Here is a 17,610-nt window from a genome sequence, read left to right on the forward strand (position 1 = left end):
GCCACACCTGTCAAACCCATCGCTTTGCGTGAAGGAAGCTGTCCAGGGCTGGTTGGATTGAAAGGGAGCTTAGTTGGCCCCGGCCTGGGCCCCGGCTGACTGGGGCAGAGCAGTCCATGGGCCGCCGGGGGCTTCATGCTCACTGGGATCATGCTCAGCCTAGCAGGGGGAAACCTGCCCCTCTGACTGACACATTCAGAAATGGGAGCTGTCAAAGCTGAAGGGAGAGAGAACATCCAGCTGACAGGTGGCAGAGGAGAAGGGGAGGCGGCTGTCCAGGCGTGGCTGAATGGCCGGCTGCTGCCCAGGCGTGAAAAGGCGCTGTGTGCACCGTAGCGGAGAGCCCTGGGCATCCAAGGAATCGACCCACCTCTCAGTGGGACCTGCCAGTCTAGGGCAGCCAGAGAGCGAGGCCTCCGTCAGCATCTGGTGCAGCAGAGGGAGGGGAAGCTGGCGCCTTGGCCTCCCCTTGGCCCTCAGTCTCCAGAGGATTCAGGCTTCCCAGCAGGGCACAAGGAGGGTCCCCGGTTGGAAAGGCAGCTGCCCCTCTAGGTGTCCTTGCTCATCTAACCCAGCCACTGAGGCCTGCCTGGCAAGGTTGTTGTGCAGGAGAAAAGCGCCTGAAGTCAGCACATGTGGAAGAGCAAATCTCCCAGGCCTCCCTCCAGGGGTTGTGGGAGCTGCATCACCGAAGGCCTTTAAGGAGAGGCCCAAACAGTGCAGGGCCTCCTGCCAATTACCTCCCTGCGACCTATTAGGTCACACAGACTAGGCCTCCTCCGAGTTCCATCTGCCAGTCAGTGCCGACTGGCAACTACACGGAGGAGGGCCTTTTCAGTAGTAGCTCCGACCCTTTGGAACGATCTCCCCGTGGAGATTCGCACCCTCACCACCGTCCAGACCTTCCGCACGGCCCTCAAGACCTGGCTATCCCGTCAGGCCTGGGGTTAAAGATTATAGTCCCCACCCGAATGATGAATGAATGTTGCTTTTATTTTAATTATATGTTATTTATATAGGTCATTGTGTGTCTTCCCGCCCTATCTGCTGTAAGCCGCCCTGAGTCCCCCCAGGGAAAAGGGCGGCCTATAAATAAATTTACCATTTACCATTTACCATTTGCCTCCCACTTGAGTTGGACTAGAAGACCTCCAAGGTCTCCCCCAATTCTGTTACTCTGAGAAGGGGGGAAGCCAATTCCCACGCTGGCAACCCCTTCTTCATCCCTGGTGGGCCAGGGCGGGGCCCTCTTCTGGGACGCAGAAGTCGCCCAGTTCTGTCCCTGGCAGGGGCTGGGGAGGGTCTCCTGGCTCCCCCATCAGAACTCCGTCTGAGACCAAGGAAGGTGGGGGAGCACAGCATCCCTTCTGCTCAAGCTGTGGGGCTGAAATGGAGCTCCCACGCTGGGCAGGGCCCACAGCTGCCCCAGCCCCCCCCCTCTCACCCAGAGGAAGGAAAAGTCACCCACTGATTTCCCCCCCCCCGACAGAGGCTGTGCAACTGTGGGTGTGGCCAGACCCAGGCCCTCCTCCACCCCCCTTGTGCCTCTCTTGCTCCCAAAGCCAAGCATGGGTGGGGAGGGGGGCTCCTCCTCTGTCTCCTCCCCCCCCCGCCCTTCTCCCTTTGAAGTGAGCAAACCCTTCCTAGCGCCTGCTGCACCGACCCTCCTCCTGGGTGCGCCTGCCCTCCGCCAACCTCTCCAGCCCAGACCCTGCTAGGGTGTTGGGGAAGATGTCCGCTTCTCCCACCACCTGCCTTGCCAGGCCGACTGGCCCTGAGACCCCCCGGGCCAGCCCCCTGCTTGACCAGCGGGACACCTGGAGCAAAAAGGTGGATTTCCTTCTGTCCGTGGTAGGATTTGCTGTCGACCTGGGCAACGTCTGGCGTTTCCCCTACATCTGCTACCAGAACGGAGGGGGTAAGGAGGCAGGTGGCGAGGGGGCAGGGGTTGGGGGCCCAGGTGAACTTCCCACCAAAGCAAGGAGCCCCTTATAATTCTGGGCGAGGGTCTCTCCGCTTCCGCTCCGTCCTAGAGACCACCACCTTTTCTGCCAGTGCAATTTGGAAGACTGGACTTTAGAATGGGGAAGAAAGACCCAGGAAAACGGGGGGTCCCGTTGAAATCCTAAACATAAAGAGTGTCCGTGTAGCTTTATTGGAGGAGTTTGGGGCCATTGTAAGAAGGTTCTTCCATTTCCCTGGAGACTCTCTTGGGTCTAAAATCTCTGTGCAGATACGGATAACATTTCAATCTCAGGATAACGGAACAAATTTAACTACCGCTAAGGCTTTCTGTCTTTTTGGGGATGGGGAACTGTCCATGGTATTTATTCTCAGCCTCGCTGAAATGCACGGCACACAGAAATGTGGGTAGCCGATACTCTTTCGCCCCATTGGAAAAATATTGTAGAATCTGAAACATGGCACTGCTTTAATGCAGAACAGCCAAAACGTGGTAAAACTGCAAACCATTTTTACCATTTACTCGTAGCATTATGGACCTAATTTATAACACCAAACTTTAGCAATCCAAAAGTTATTGCTTACTTTTTTCCCCTCTAGTTCTCTTACATTTCTGCCCTATTTTCCAGCAACTGTACATACATATATACATACATACATATATATATACACACACACACACACACACACATACAAATGGTCACAGGAAAACTACTTAAAAGGGGAATATGAATAAAAAAATAAAAGTTAATCAAGGGAGAAACAAACGAATAAGATTGAATCTGTCTCCAAATTGTTTTTGTTTTTTAAATTGTGGAAAAGCTTAAGAAAAGGGACCAAATGCCTTTCTTAAACAAGGGAGGGAGGAAAAGTCTGCTTTGCAATTTCCAGGTCTCCTCTGGGATTTGCTCCGGGTGCCGTTTGGAGCCCATTTTATTCCAGGCAGAGAATCATCCTGGGGGGGGAAGGCAGGTGTATTGCACAGCCTGGAGATCTGCATATTTCCAAATGTTTTCCCAGGACACTGGTGCCTCTTCCCCTTCTCTCTCTGCTTTTCAGTTTGTCTTATTAATTTAGCTTGCACCAGTTGCCTGTTTTACTTGCACACGCTGGCTACGCTGTAACAATCTGTGCATTGATTGTCCATGTTTCTAGACCACATGAATGCAGAGAAATCAGAGGACAGTCTGCATCCCTTCAACTGTGGCCAAGCGGCTGCTGGGGAGGGGGGGGGCTTTAAGGAAAGGGGGAGGGGTTGGGAGGAACTGGTGGGGAGCAAACCATGCCCCCCTCCCTTGCCACTCCTTTAAAACATCTAGGAGGAATTCGTTATGCCCATCACCGGGAGAAGCAAGGCAGCTTCATGAAGCCTCTGAATGGGACCATTAACTGAAGCTGCCTTTCCAAGAGAGATGGGGAGGGGGCGGTTTGAGCCTGCTGGTCAGCTCTTTCCCCAGGCCAGAGGGGGGGGGAGAGAGGAGGAGAGCAGCCGAGGCTCCTGAACCCTCATCCTCCGCCCCCCCCCCTTGGCTGTCCCAGGAGCCTTCCTCATCCCCTACATGCTGATGGCCGTCTTCGGAGGGGTGCCCCTTTTCTACATGGAGCTGGCTCTGGGGCAATTCCATCGGGTCGGAGCCATACCCATCTGGAAGAACATCTGCCCCATCTTCAAAGGTAACCAGCCACCCAAACTGCAGAGGTTCTCCCAAAGGGGGGGGAGGGGCGGCTGCACATCTGTCCAAAAGTTTAGGATCCCTCGAGGGAGGGGGGCCCGGAGGAGGAAGCCAGGGTTTCAAGCCCCCCCCTCCCCACTCTTAGGCGAGAGGCAGCTGAAATGCTTTTCCAGGACAGGACAAGGGAAGGGGTGCTTGGTGGGGGGGGGGGAGCCGAGGTCAGGTGGCCTTTGGGCTTCAGCTTCCACCAGGCCCCTGGGAATGAGGGTCTGGGGGGGCCGCCTCTGCCTGCCTGCCTCCTCCCCCCCCTGCAGGCATCGGCTTCGCCATCTGCGTTATCAACCTCTACGTGGCCTTCTACTACAACACCATCATTGCTTGGGCCCTCTTCTACTTCTGCTCCTCCTTCGCCCGCCCCCTGCCCTGGGCCAGCTGCAGCAACCCCTGGAACACCCCCAGCTGCCTCAGCTACTTTGAGGCTGGCAACGTCTCCTGGACCAACCTCTCCAAGTCCCCCGCCGAAGAGTTCTACATGTAAGGGGCTCAGAAGCCCTGGCAGGGGCCAGCCATCTCCGGGAGCAGAGCCCGGGCTGGTTTATAAGGCGGCATGAGCCAAGGCGGGAGGGCACGCGCCCTCGGAGTCTCGGGCACCTGGACAGAATTATCCACGGGGGGGGGGCAAATTCTTCTGGCGTTCCTCCTGGGAACCTCGGGTGGCCACGGGGCTTCCTCCCCCCTCTGACCCAGAGCTTCTCTCTGCCACAGGAGGCACGTCCTGCAGGTGCAGAATTCGCACGGCCTGTCTGACGTGGGCGAGATCCGTTGGCAGCTGCTGCTCTGCCTCTTCCTCATCTTCACTGCTGTCTACTTCAGCCTCTGGAAAGGAGTCAAGACCTCAGGGAAGGTACAGGCTGCGTGGGGGCCTCCGCCCCTCTCCTGCAGCGAGGAGTCCCATTGCAGTGTCTGGGGGGGGGGCCTGATGCCTCCCCCTCCTCCCCCTCCCCCAGGGGCCCCTCCTCGTGGCTGCAGAAGTGGGCAATGGGCACCAACCCTTGGGCAGTAGAGGAAGCAATGCCTCTCCTGGGACCGGGGGTGGGAGGGAATAGCTTGGCCCAAGCCCCCCCCTCAGCCTGGTTCTCCCTCCAGGTGGTCTGGGTGACGGCCACCCTGCCCTACATCGTCCTGCTCATCCTGCTGATCCGTGGGGCAACCCTCCCGGGGGCCTGGAGGGGGATCGTCTTCTACCTGCAACCTGATTGGCAGAAGCTGAAGAGCATGGCCGTAGGTTTCTGCACTTCGCTTTTTGCAACCGACAGGTTCTTCCTGCCAGGCTGCAATTCAACAGAGAAGGTAGCAGGGAACCCGAGATCTGGAGGCAGAGCGGGGGCCGGGAGGGCTCCCAAAAGGTTTCCCATCCAGCCATTGTGCCGGACAGAAACACCAAGGACCCCACATTTCAGGGCAAACAGAGTTGTGGCTTCTCCCAGCAGGAGACAGTGGGGGAAAAAAAACCACTGGCCCAGAGGAGTGGGGGGGGGGACCCCTGCGACTTCGGTTTCCCTGCAGTGGCCCTTCCCCCATTCCAACACAGTCCTGGCTTCTCGATGGGGCTCAGAAGGAAGCCAAGCCTCCATTCTGCCTTCAATACCGCTGGGATCCACTTGATCCCAGATCCCCTGCCCTTCAGGAGCTTTCAGTCTCAGGTGCCCCCCTCCCCCACAGGGAGGAGAGGGCTTGCTGGGGCCCCTCTGCGTCAAGGGCCACTTGCTGGGGCTCTGCCGCCGTGACTCCCCCTCTCCACTCTGCCCCCTCCTGCAGATCCATGACAAAAGAGGCCCCCATCTGGTAAGCCCCCCTCCCCACAGAGAAGATCAGAAGGCCAGTTGGGGGGGGCAGGGAGGGAGGGAGGGGGAGTTGTTCTTTCCCTCCTATTCTTTGGCTCCCTTAGAAATGCAAATCAGGGGTTGAATTACCCATGTCATTACCCACTGTCTGCATTTGGGTGCCCTGTTTCCCTGCAGAGCTGACAATGGATTTCCTGCCCATCATTATCTCTCCTGATGCAAGGATGAATTTTCATGAAGGCGAAGGGGGGGGGATTGGGCAGAACCTACAAGGGGCTTCCTTGCTGCCCTTCTCCTCTCCAAGGGCAGCCCCCTATGTTGCAGGAACCTAGACCGGAGGGAACACCGGCCTCCTTCCGCCAAGAGTGGCCCTGTGGCTCCCCAGTGGTCACCCCTGTCCCTCCCTCTGCTCAGGTGTGGGTGGACGCAGCTGCCCAGGTCTTCTTCTCCCTGGGGCCGGGATTCGGGGTCCTCCTTGCCTTGGCCAGTTACAACCCTTTCAACAACAACTGTTACAGGTGAGGCTCTGAGGCCCAGCAGCTCCCCCTCCTCCTCCTCCTCTCCGTCCCCCTGTTGGGTGGCTGCGCATCTGGATGGCTGACACAAGTTGGGGGTCAGGATAACCAGGCTCTGCTCCTGTGCCTGGCGGGAGCCCCCGTTGCTGGGCTGGAGGCAAAGGGCCGGATGGGGCTGCCGAAGAGGGCAGCGAGCGGATCCCCAGGGGAGCAACCGAGTGGATCCCGGCTATCAGCCAGCTGCCTTCTCTCGGAGGCCGCCACAACCCTCTTCTTCCTCTGGCACATCTGCCTGGGGGGCTTACGGCTCCCTCGCTCCTTTCCAGAGACGCCATCGTGACCAGCCTGGTCAACTGCTTCACCAGCTTCCTCTCGGGGTTCGTCATTTTCTCCGTCCTGGGCTACATGGCCGAAATGCGGCACATGGACGTGGTGGATGTGGCAAAGGACCAAGGTGAGAGATCGCCTCTTGGGGGGCCTCGGTCACGGCATGGCCAGTAGGTTTGATTCCCACACTGCCCCTGCCCAGGAGTTCTTTTGGGGGTGACGGGTGGCAGGGAAGGCCACGGAGAGCAAGCCTCCTTTTGGCCCATTGGCACGTCCCTTCTGGTGCCATCCAAGGGTCTCTTCCAGGCCCCAGCCTCCTCTTCATCACTTACCCAGAAGCCCTTGCCAACATGACCGGATCCTCCTTCTTCGCCATCCTCTTCTTCCTCATGATGGTCACCCTGGGACTGGACAGCACGGTGAGTCCACTTCCGCTCTGCATTGGGAGGACGGGAGACCCTTTTCAGCTGCTCTCCTGCAAAAGCCCCCCACCCTTTTGTCTTAAAAAAGAAGAGAGGCCCCAGCTGGAAATACTTCCAAGGCAGAAACTGGGGGGGGGGAAACCTCCCAATTGTTTCCCAAGCAATGTGCCCCCATTCCTCTGCAACAAACAGTTCCACAAGCTTCCCGAAGGCCAGAATTGCTCTGAAGGGGACGGGGCAGCCCCCCCCCAACAGTCTCCAGCACTCAGACTGGGCTCCCCTTGCAGTTCGGGGGTCTGGAAGCCGTGATCACCGCCCTGATGGACGAGTATCCCCAAGTGCTGGGCGAGCACCGCCAGCTGTTCGTGCTGGGACTCATCAGCCTCTGCTTCCTGGGCTCCCTGGCCACGCTGACCAATGTGAGTTATGGGGACGGCAGCGGGCATTCCTTGACCCCTTGAGCTCAGGGCCAGGCAGCACCTCTCTGGCCTTAGGCCGAAGAAAGGCCGCTGGGATGTTGTAGCTCTTCTCCTGCATGGATTTGCAAGGAGGCCGTCTTGTTTAATATTTGCCCCACAAGGCAGAGAGTTTATTTCGCTCCTGTGATGGGGGGGCGAAGCAAGCCAGGAGCCCCCAAGTGAGCTAATTGTGGGACTTCCCCCTACTAGAACCCTCCCCCAAAGGGCAGAGGGGCTCCATGAAGGCCAAGTGTGGCATTGTCCACCTTCAAGGGCTGCTCCCAACCCAGCCCTTCTGGGGGCTTGCAGCCTATCAGAGCCCCCCCCCCCTCCCCTCCCAGGTTCACAGCAGGCTCTTTACCGGTGTTCCAATCCAGGGAGGCCCCTACATTGTGAAACTCCTGGAAGAGTTTGGGGCTGGCTGCTCCATCTTAGCCGTGGTGTTCCTGGAAGCCATTGCCGTCTCCTGGTTCTACGGTGAGGGGGAAAGAGGCTCTGTGGGCCCTTGGTGGGGGTGGGGGAGAGACCCTCTGCGAGACTTTCAGTGCCGCCACCTGAGGCCAGCTTAGTAGAGCGGCCGTCTCTTTACGAGTCTCCTTCAGGGGAAAATGATTCCCCATCATCTCTGCAAACCTTCCTCTGCCCTTCTGACTTTTGAGACCAACGTCCCCTTCTGCCCGGAGTCTTCCTCCCCTGCACCGTCCAGGGAGGGGGCCCAGCTCCTCAAGGGTCCCTCAGGTAGACTTCGACTTGAGCGATGGGCTTCCTTCCTAGGAATGCAGCAGTTCTGCAGCGACGTGAAGGCCATGCTGGGCTTTGGGCCAGGACTCTACTGGCAAGTGTGCTGGAGAGTGGTCAGCCCAGCCACCTTGGCGGTACGTAACAGATCCTTCCCCCGCCACCCTTTCTGATGCCACTGACCGAGGGTGAAGTGGGTCACAGCCCTCTCGGGAGCCAGGAGAAAGGGGTATGGAGGCTCCTTAGCTCTCTGCAGGAGCCCCTCGGTTACTATCCGGGACAAGTGTCCCCTCGGGGGGGTGGAAGGGAGGCTTGTAAAGCAGAGAAGATGGGGAGGGGGCCTTGGGGCGGCTGGGCGTTCTGCCAGACCTGATTTCCTCCTCCTCCTCCTCCTCCTTGGTTCCTGCCCAGTTCATTCTCATCAGTTCCCTCCTGGACCAGTCCCCGCTGGTGCTCTTCGACTACGAGTATCCCGCGTGGAGCATCTGGCTGGGACACCTGATTGGGGTCTCCTCCTTCCTCTGCATCCCCACCTACATGGTCTACAAGCTGGCCTGGACCCCCGGATCTCTGAAGCAGGTCAGGGAAATGGGAGCCTCAGGCAAGGGGGAGGGGGCTTATTTTCCCAGCCAGTTCTCTAACACAGTGTTTCTCAACCTTGGCCACTTGGAAGATGTCCGGATTTCAACTCCCAGAATTCCCCAGCCAGCGAATGCTGGCTGGGGAATTCTGGGAGTTGAAGTCCAGACATCTTCAAGTGGCCAAGGTTGAGAAACCCTGCTCTAACACACTCCCTCCCCCCCTCTCTCTCCTTGCCCCCCCCTCCAGCGCCTGGCCCTGTGTCTTCGGCCAGAGAAGATCGCCCGGGAGCTGACCCTGGAGATGGTGGACGTGCCAGCCCCCCTTTAATCCTTGATGGAGAGCTACCCCAAAACACAAGGCTGTTCTTTGCTGAGCACCCCACGAAAGAACCCCTGGTTCCAGGCGCCCCGACTCCTGCTTCTCATCCGCCCCCCCCTCCCAAAAAGAAGCGGCGAGGAAGCCGCCTTTGGTGGGATGGGTCACCCCGCTTGCTTCTCCCCCGTCCCCCCGCCGTTTCCCCCACGGAAGCCCCAATAAAAAAGGCATCCTCCTAAGAAGCCCCCCCCCCAAGGACTCACGCAGCGCCCCCCCCCCTCCCCAGCACCGGCCACGAGGCTCGGCTGCACGGCGCCCGCCGGGCGCTTCTTGGGGGTGGGGGTCTCGCCTGGCAATCCCGCCCCTTCCGCGCGGGGCCTCCCGCTCTGCACATGTTCAGAGGCCCTCAGAGCCGGGGCTGCGAGCGCCTCTTCGCCCTGAGCTGTCGCGAGGATGCCGCGGAGCCGCCGGGGAGCCGCCTTGGTGGCGTTGCTGCCGCCGCTGCTAGCTGTGGCGCAGGGCGAGGCCGGGGAATCGGCGGGCAGTGGGCAGCAGCAGCAGCGTCCCTTCGCCGTCCTCCGGAGGCAGAACCTGGGTAAGGAGGGCTGGGTGGGACGGCCGGAGCCCCCCTCGCTCCTTCCCTGCCCGGCGGCTCTGCCCTGGCCCTGCTCCTCCGCGGCTTCGGCTACCCGCGGGGGGTCCCTGCCCTGACCGGGCCGCCTTTTCTTCCGCAGCTCTGTTGGGCAGCGTCTTCGGCCTCCTGCTGCTGGCCGCCCTCCTGCTGGCCGTCTGCGTCTATCGGCCGCTTCGCCGCAGGTAGCCGGGAGTGCGACCGCCGGGACCGAAGCTCCGCCCGCCCCCGTCCCGCCTCTCTCTCTCCCTCCCTGACCTGCCTCCGCCGCGCTCGGCTGAAGCGCCTTAAGCCACGGAAGGTCTCGGCCCTGCGCCCCCAGCTGGGCTCGGTCCGATTCCCAATGGACCGCCGACCTTTGCAGCGCGACCCCGAGGGCCGCCAGAGGCCCCGTTCTCGCCCAGAGCCCGGACAGCGGGGCCTCTTACGGGCTGCCCCAGAAAGCCCTCCTCTCGCCGGCCGTGCAGCTCCCAGGAGTCGGATGGGGGTCTCACCGGAGGGGAGCCCAGCAGGCGGACGGTGCCCAGGGAAAGCGGCCGAAGGCTGCCCTCGAACTTCCCCTCGTGACTGCTGGCGTTTCTGCTGTGGTTCCCTGCTTTTTGTCTTTATGTCCTAATGGGGTTTCCCTGATGTGCGTCCGCTCCTTTGGGGTAGGAAATAAAACAGCTGTCGGTGTGATTTGGCTCAGCTGGTCTCCATCTTCTCTTGGGGGGAACCTGCCTTCTCTCAGCCAGCAGGACCCCAATGTTGGAGGGCACCATTTCTGCTCTTGGGAACAGATTGCGCCACCCTGAAATTGCAGCTTGACAGGATGCGTCCCCCTCCTCTTTGCTCTTTGGGGTCCGCCTCCTTCCCCCACTTCCAAGTCAGAACTTCTCCCTTAACCTAAAGAGCCCCCCCCCTCTTTCTCAGGTAAGGAACTCAGCCAAGACAGGAGTTGCCCCCACTTTATTTAAAAACACAAACCCCCCAATTGCCAGGAGGGGCAGGAGCGGGGGGGGGGGTGTTACAGAGACACCAAGAAGCGGCCGGAGAAGTCCGAGGGGAAGGGGAAAGGCAAAGCACTCCGGCATGTAGGCCGTGAAAGACACCTGGCGGCTGCTGAAATCTTTGGTAGATGAGGAGCGGACTCGTAGGAAGCCCCTCCCTCGGCTCAGGCTGTGGCCCACCTCCCCCCCCTTTGAGGCTGGCAAGGGTCCCCCCCACCCTTTCGGAACAGGCTTTGGCAAAGGAAGACGGGGGGGTGTGCCCCCTTCGGCCGAGCGCAGAGGAAGACGCGCAGATCTTTGGGCTCAAAGCTTTGGCGAGTGAGCGGGAGAGCCCCCTCCCTCCCTGCCGAAGGGGGCCTGGCCTGGCCTCCCTTTCCAGTGCCCAGGCCAAGAAGGGCATCCGTCGCGCACTTCCTGCAGGCGTCGTGCCGCTACTTTTCCAGCAGGGAGCGCTGGAGAGCCTCCTTCAGCTCCTCCTCCTCCTCCTCCCGCCTCCGCTGCTCCCGCTCCTGCTGCTCCTGGAGGGAGAGCGCCATGGCCAGGTGCAGCTCCCGGTCGAAGGTGGAAGACCCCCGCAGGGGTGGCCTGCTCCCGCCACTGGCCAGGAGGCTCTCCTGCAGGGCCCTGCGCGGGACAGAGAAGCGCTTTCTGAGCAGCGGGATGGGATGCCCCCGGGGCTCTGCCAGAGCAGGGGCTCCAAGCCTGGCAACCTGAAGACCTGGGGGAGGGTCTCCCTGCTCTGTTCAGGGCAGACCAGGCAGCTGCCCGGAGTCCCTGGCAGCAGGAGCAAGAGGGCAAGCGAGAGTCCGGAGGGCTTGTTCGGCCAGGTGACGGGTCTTGGCACCACCCATGCCCACCAGCCTGGGATGCCTAGGTGCACCCCTGGGGAACCGTGAGGGAGAGCCTGAGGCCCCCAGGTGGCTGGCATCCTTCTCGGCCTTACCTTTGATAGTGGAGGTGGAGGTCCTGGGCGTAGGAGACGTCCCCGTTCAAGGGTGGCCCCAGAGGCTCCTGGGAAGACAGAGAGGTGACCGGGGGGCCCTCCTCCCGCCCGCTCTCCCTGCAGCTGTGATCCCTGGGCTGAGCCAGGGGTCCTCCGGGGGTGCAACCCCTGAAGGCGCCTGGGTCCAATGGCCAGACCAAAGGGCAGCCTCAGCTCTCGGCCCAAACTCACCTGGCTGGGGCTGGACTCCATCAGGCTCTGCTGGATGGCAAACTGCATGATTTCATTGTCCTCGTCCTGCACGTGGAGGTTCCGGCCGTCGTCCTGCAGCCGGTAGGATTTGGGGATCTCGAAGACGGAGGGGTCCACCACGAAGGGGGAGGCCGGGGCAGCTGGGGGGAGGAGGCCTCTGATCAGGACAGCTGCCAACTGGGAACCCGGACGGGCCGTAGCCACCCTCCGTGGCATGACAAAACCGCGCTCGACTAAAGCGTGCCCAATTAAACCGCGTCGCTGATGTCATCAACAGGGCGAGCACGGAGAAAGAAGGGCGCTTTAAATAGCGCTTTGAAAGCAAGCCGATTCAACTTAAGGTAAGGGTTAGGTTTAGGGTTAGCTTTAGGGTTAGGTTTAGGGTTAGGGGTTAATTTTAGGTTTAGCGTTTACAGTGTGCTTCTGTCTCCGCGCTGTTGTCGCCCTATGATGACGTCAACTACGCGGTTTCGTCGAGCGCCCTTTAGTCGAACACGGTTTTGTGGTGGAACTGCCACCCTCCCCCCCTTTGCCTGAAGGCTACAGACGCCCTCCCTCCTCACCCGTGGTCCCCTGGGGGCCTTCGGGCGAAGCCTCTTCCAGAGTGCTGCAGCAGTTGACGCGTCCGAAGGTAATCCTGGCATTCAGGACGTGGAACAAGGGGATTTCTGGGGGGGGGGAGGAGAGAAAGGGAGAAGTGAGGGGAGGGGCCCCCAGGCATCTTTGCCCCCACCCCAAACCACCAATGGGCTTCGGGAGGCTTTGTTTCGGCTCAGAAGTGCAGCAGAGCCAGGGAACCGCACCGATTTTGACCGGGAAGCCCGGAGGGAAGTCCAGGGTGATGAAGTCCTTCAGCCGGGCAAAGTGGGCGCTGGTCCTGGCCATCAGGTCCACGATTGGAGAGACCTGCTCCACGAGGGAGAGCGGGAACTCTTCGGACATCCACAGGTTGGCTTTAAACCTGGGCAGGGAAGGCGGGAGAGTGGCACAGGTGGGGGGGGGGCACAATCCTGGGACATATTTTTAAGGGCCTCCCACCCTCCCCAAGCCAGAGGTGTGTGTATGTGTATGGGGAGTTTTGAAAGGAGAGCTGCTCGTTTGCAAATATGGAAAGAGAAAGAGGAGCCCCCTCCTCTCCCCCAGGGAGCTGCCTCTTCCTGGGGGAGCAAAGCTGGCGGAGGTGGGGGGGGGGATATGCAGGTTGGGAGCTAAGAGGCGGGAGAACCAATGCCTTTACTTCTGAGTCCGGATGGTGACTTCTTTGGGCCTGCCAATGTCTCTGTCCTTCAACTCAAAGTCGGGGTCGAAGTATTCCTCCGGGGTGAGAGCGGTTGGATTGTTGGTCGAGGCAAATTCCGTTGTCAGGTCCTGGGGGAAAGGGGGCAACTGAGCGCCTGCCCTCAGGGGCGGCTCCCTCCCTCCCTCCCTTGGTGGCTGAGAGCAGGAGGCCGGGAGGGCAGAGCCGGAAGACTCACCTGCTGGGCTCCGTATTCATGCTCAATGGTGCCCAAGAAGGACTCCAGGGGGTTTCGGTCTGCTAGGATTAAGGGAGAGGGGCCAGTCAGCTCCAAGCTGCCCCCTTACCCCACCCACCCAGGGCCTCCCAGTTGCTCTCATCAGAGCAGCCACCTTTGTATCTCCTCTTCTCCTCCTCCGTCAAGTGCTCCGTCCGGATCCTGGTCACCACATTCACGTTGTTGGCCGTGAAGACCTGGAGGAAGGAGCAAGAGGCTGACGCCCGCCCACCGTAGGGGAGCCGCTCCCCAGAGGAGAGGAAGAGAAGGAGGAGAGCCTGAGGTGAGGAGGCACCAGGGCCCGGCTCCAGGCGGCTCCTCACCTTGGCTTCGTAGTCATTCACCACTTCGCTCCTCTCCGTTTTCCAGACCCAGAAGCCAGAGGTATCTCTGCAAGGCAAACACCCGTTTCCTGGCCTCTGAGCTCCTGCCATCCTTGGCCCAGGGACGACTCAGTGCTCCCCACGCTCACTCAGCCCTTGGAGGGAGAAGGGCGGGCACCTCTTGGGGGGGCTGCTCATTCCCGCCAACCCAGGGCCGTGGCGCAAGAGAACCCCAGGAGACACGGAGCAAAGGGCTCCCGCCCCCTCCCACCTTTCAAAGGCGATGTTCTTGGTGTCCAGGGAGGTGCTGAGGATGGGAGAGGTCAGCCGCCGCTCCACCTCCTTGCTCTTGGGGACCATGGAGTCCAGGGTCAGCCGCTTGATCTGCTTCGTGATCTCAAAGCGTTCGGCCGCCACCACTTGGTCGTCATGGTTAACCTCAATCAGCTCAGCCCAGTGCCCGGTCTCTGGAAAGCCAAGTGGGAAGGGCTGGCACAGAGCGTTATGGTCCCTCCCCCAATCCCTCCCTGTTGTAATATAGTTCCTTGTGTAGGTGTGGGTCACCCATGGCCCAGTTCATAACAGGGCATGCAGAGCCACGCTGAGCCACACAGGAGAAAACAAACTCCTAGAACTCCATAACATCCTGATAGTGCATAACCTAACATCCTGAGATGTGCCCTACCAATGACGCCCAGGATTTGACCATATATAGACAGAACTTCCCTGAGCAGTAGATTAGAAATTGTACTTTTACAGGCTGTTTTTAACCACATGCGGTTGCTCCTCCTGCCTTTGTCCTATCTCAATAAAAGGGGCTCTCAGACCCCCAATCTGGGTCGTCGCTCCATCCCGAGAAAGGTCGTGTCCTGTCTTTTCTCCACATTGGCCTCATGGACGAACCACGGGAACGTTACAGTACCTCCCTCCCCTGGAGCTCTGGCACGGCTCACCTTCCCCTCTGAAGATCAGGCTGCGCCTCCCTCGCTCCCAGCTCATGTTTTCAAAGCCCAGCAGGGTGATATCCACGCGCAGCTTTGCGCCGCTCTTCCAGATGCGGCAGACGTCACTGGGGCAAACTCTGGACACCAGCGGGACTGTGGGGAGATGCAGGGAGGGCGGAAGAGCTAAAAGGTGAGTCACAGGAACTGGCGCGATTCGCAAAAGGAACGCCGGTTTTCCCAGGCTGAGCGGGAGAGGTAGCATGAACTCGGTCCAAGAGGATCCGTAAACCTCCCAAAAGCAGCAACGTGGTTCAGACTCACCCCAGCTGGTGAATTCCCACTTCATTTCCACATAGAAATCTGGAGTCTACGGGGAGGGAAATGAGAGAGGAATGAAACGTCCCCCTTTCGAGAGGAAGAGGAGGCCTGATTCGGCCTGCAGTGAGCCTTACAATTTGAGCCTCCTGTGGCATTAAGGCAGTGTTTTTCAACCTTGGCCACTTGAAGATGTCTGGACTTCAACTCCCAGAATTCCCCAGCCAGCGAATGCTGGCTGGGGAATTCTGGGAGTTGAAGTCCAGACATCTTCATGTGGCCAAGGTTGAAAAACACTGCATTAAGGGACAAGGCCTCAGTGCCTCCCAGCCACGGGATTTGGGGGAAAGGGAACGTCGTTCGGCTGAGGGTGCGAATCTGAACAGGTGGACTCAGAAACAGCACAACGCCCGACGCTTGGCTAGGCGAAAGCCTTAAGAGCCGGAATGGGAAACCCATGGCACACAAGCCACAGGTGGCACACGGAGCCATTTGTCAGGGCACGCGAGGCGTTGCCCTGTCAGCTGGCCAGCGCGCATGTGTGCACTGGCCAACTGACTTCAGACTTTTTTAAGGCCATTTTTCGCCCTTCCCAAGGCTCCAGAGGCTTTATAGGACCATGGGGAGGGCAAAAACAGCCCCCCCCGCCCTCCCCCTCCGGAGGCCCCCGGAGCTTCCCTGAAGGCTCCGGGGGACTAAAAACAGCCCCATGAGCAAACCGGAAGTCCGTCCCCAAACTTCCAGTTTGCCCATAGGGCTGGGTTTTTGCGCTCCTGAAGCTTCCGGAGGGTCTTGGGGGGTAAGGGAGACTGTTTTCGCCCTCCCCATGGTCTTATAAAGCCTCTGGAGCCTGGGGAGGGTGGAAAAAGAATGCAAAAAATGGGTGTGTGTGTGCTGGCCATGCGTGCATACGCACTGGGGGTCATGTATTGCATTACAGGTGTGGCACACCATGCGCAACAACCCCCCCCTGGTGCTTACCCCCCCCCTTTGGCATGCGAGCCAAAAAAGGTTGCCCACCCCCGCCTGAGGGGCTTTCTGGGGGGGGGGAATAAACCACCGTAGCAAAATTAGGGCAATCCGCATTTAGGCCGCTTTAGAACGTGGAGGCTGCTGGGAGGCCCAAAGGGTTTTCACCCAAGCGGCTTCTTCTTTCCTGCTCCTCGCGTTACCTCGCTGATCTTCTGAAGCAATTCGGGGACCCCCCCCAGGGTTGTGGACGTCTGCTGGAAGTCACGGTGTTGAAGGACCATTTGGACTATCTCCGGATCGCCGGTGCTGATGGCCTCGTGCAGGACTGGCAGAAAGAGAGAGGGGCTGAGTCTGCAGGGGAGGCAAGAGCTAAGCTCTTCCACGCCTCCCCTTCCCCACCACCTGCTCGGACTCACCTGTCCACCCCTGGCCGTTCTCCTTCGTGACGTCCGCCTTGTGCCGCAAGAGGACCTGGACAGATTCCGCGTAGCCCAAGGAGACCGCCAGGTGCAACAGGCTTCGCCCGCGGGGATCCTGCTGCTCGACATCCTGGGGAAAGGAGAGGGAGGGGGGGAGAGATCTCCTCTGAGGATCCCTGGAGCCCATCAGGGAGGCCGGCAGGATGGCGACCCTTTTGCAGACACACCATGGAACCTACGGAAGCAGCTCCAGGCCTGCGACGGACACGGCGTTGCTTCCTCCGACACACAGACAGGCAAGCTCAGAAATGAGGCAGCGTCCCCCCCCCCAAGAGACCCCTCCTCGCTTTCCTTCCCTCCCTTGCCAAGAGAAGCCCTTTCTCCCCTCCTGGTGAGGGCTGGTGAGGGGGCTGATCTTCCTAACCAGACTGGGGGGAATTTGGGGAGGGGGGAAAGGAGAACCCACTCCTCAGAGGGGGGGTCTCCTCCTCCTCCTGATCCTAGCCAGACTGGGGGGGAATTTGGGGAGGGGGAAAGGAGAAGCCACTCCTCAGAGGGGGGGGGTCTCCTCCTCCTGATCCTAGCCAGCCCTGGGGGCATTTGGGGAGGGGGGAAAGGCGGCTCCTCCCCAGCCGGACCTTCCGCCTCCGGGCCCAGCAGGGCCAACCAAAGGGGGGGGGGTCCCTGTTGGGGAGGGGGCGGCCAGGGCCGGCGGGGGGAGGGTCCCGCTCGCCCCTCCCCCACCGGGCGCCTTTCCTGGGCAGCCCCGCGGCCGGGGATGATGGGTGCGCGTGTGCTCGGATGGGATGCGCACAGAGACAATGAGCGTCCGGACGGGCACGGATGCGAGCGCGGCCGGCATGCGAGGCCCGCGCCCCTTACCTCCGCCTCCGGCCACGCGCGGGGCGAGCTGAAAGAGAAGAGCACCTGCGGCTGAGGCGGCCTGGCCGAGCCCCGGCGCCCGCGGCAGTCTTACCCGAGCGCCGCCCCCGCCTCCTCCTCCTCCCCCGCGCTACCTGGCCCTGCAGGGCGGCCTCCAGGCGCCGGGAGTCGTTCCGCCAGACCAGCCGGTGCAGCGGGAACCGGGCGCTCATGCTGCGGCCCCGACTCCTACGCCGCCCGGCCCGCCATGGCACGGCCGGCTGAGCACCGACCCGCCTGCTGCCCTCCGCCCGGCCCCGCCGTCGCCCTCGCCGCCGCCGCCGCCGCCGGGCCCGGAAGGAGGGAGCTCCGCCCTGCGGCGGCTCGGCGCGGCCCGTGACGCCCGGCGGGCCATCTTGGGTGAGGGCAGCGGCCGGCCCGCTCCTTGCGCGGCCGCCATGTCGACCAAGGGCGCCGTCGCCCCCGCGCCCCCCGCGGGCCAATGGGGAAAGGGCGCCGTGGCTCCTCCCACTCGCGGCCATGTTGAGCGAGGGCAACCCACCGAAGCGGGTCCTGAGGCGACCAGGCAACTGGCAAGGGGCGTTTCTCTG

General features: G+C 60.8%; 3 protein-coding genes across 3 annotated transcripts; 2 read left to right on the forward strand and 1 right to left on the reverse strand.

Annotated features, from left to right (window-relative positions):
* The first annotated feature begins 1,563 nt into the window (after positions 1-1,563).
* On the forward strand, positions 1,564-9,016 carry LOC106556827 (sodium-dependent serotonin transporter). The gene is made up of 13 exons (XM_087705420.1): positions 1,564-1,918; positions 3,502-3,636; positions 3,950-4,169; positions 4,401-4,539; positions 4,782-4,916; positions 5,894-5,997; positions 6,321-6,448; positions 6,628-6,740; positions 7,031-7,162; positions 7,579-7,678; positions 7,976-8,076; positions 8,351-8,518; positions 8,768-9,016. Exons 1-13 carry the CDS (start codon positions 1,732-1,734, stop codon positions 8,846-8,848), a joined length of 1,743 nt encoding a protein of 580 aa, XP_087561546.1. The 5' UTR covers positions 1,564-1,731; the 3' UTR covers positions 8,849-9,016.
* A 164-nt stretch (positions 9,017-9,180) lies between these two features.
* Positions 9,181-10,145, forward strand: CUNH12orf76 (chromosome unknown C12orf76 homolog). Its single transcript, XM_087705421.1, has 2 exons — positions 9,181-9,431; positions 9,571-10,145. Exons 1-2 carry the CDS (start codon positions 9,290-9,292, stop codon positions 9,654-9,656), a joined length of 228 nt encoding a protein of 75 aa, XP_087561547.1. The 5' UTR covers positions 9,181-9,289; the 3' UTR covers positions 9,657-10,145.
* A 255-nt stretch (positions 10,146-10,400) lies between these two features.
* ANKRD13A (ankyrin repeat domain 13A) lies at positions 10,401-17,364 on the reverse strand. Its single transcript, XM_014075845.2, has 15 exons — positions 17,155-17,364; positions 16,136-16,268; positions 15,920-16,044; positions 14,754-14,799; positions 14,442-14,585; positions 13,760-13,955; positions 13,489-13,555; positions 13,281-13,362; positions 13,127-13,188; positions 12,889-13,019; positions 12,455-12,612; positions 12,215-12,319; positions 11,631-11,791; positions 11,400-11,467; positions 10,401-11,080 (listed from the first exon to the last, which is right to left on the reverse strand). Exons 1-15 carry the CDS (start codon positions 17,230-17,232, stop codon positions 10,888-10,890), a joined length of 1,749 nt encoding a protein of 582 aa, XP_013931320.2. The 5' UTR covers positions 17,233-17,364; the 3' UTR covers positions 10,401-10,887.
* Positions 17,365-17,610: the final 246 nt, after the last annotated feature.

Source organism: Thamnophis sirtalis, unplaced genomic scaffold, assembly GCF_051295495.1.
Source record: "Thamnophis sirtalis isolate CommonGarterSnake01/CBP01778 unplaced genomic scaffold, rThaSir2_p1.2 scaffold_2, whole genome shotgun sequence".
NCBI classification, from domain to species: Eukaryota; Metazoa; Chordata; class Lepidosauria; order Squamata; family Natricidae; genus Thamnophis; species Thamnophis sirtalis.

Coding starts and splice junctions, on each gene's coding strand:
- CUNH12orf76 (XM_087705421.1), top strand. CDS start 9,290: ATGCCGCGGAGCCGCCGGGGAGCCGCCTTGGTGGCGTTGCTGCCGCCG. Junction 9,432..9,570: donor CCTCCGGAGGCAGAACCTGG/GTAAGGAGGGCT, acceptor TTTCTTCCGCAG/CTCTGTTGGGCAGCGTCTTC.
- LOC106556827 (XM_087705420.1), top strand. CDS start 1,732: ATGTCCGCTTCTCCCACCACCTGCCTTGCCAGGCCGACTGGCCCTGAG. Junction 4,917..5,893: donor AGAAGCTGAAGAGCATGGCC/GTAGGTTTCTGC, acceptor CCCTCTGCTCAG/GTGTGGGTGGACGCAGCTGC. Junction 8,519..8,767: donor CCCCCGGATCTCTGAAGCAG/GTCAGGGAAATG, acceptor CCCCCCCTCCAG/CGCCTGGCCCTGTGTCTTCG.
- ANKRD13A (XM_014075845.2), bottom strand. CDS start 17,232: ATGAGCGCCCGGTTCCCGCTGCACCGGCTGGTCTGGCGGAACGACTCC. Junction 13,556..13,759: donor AAGAACATCGCCTTTGAAAG/GTGGGAGGGGGC, acceptor TTTGCCTTGCAG/AGATACCTCTGGCTTCTGGG. Junction 12,613..12,888: donor GTCACCATCCGGACTCAGAA/GTAAAGGCATTG, acceptor TTCCCTGCCCAG/GTTTAAAGCCAACCTGTGGA.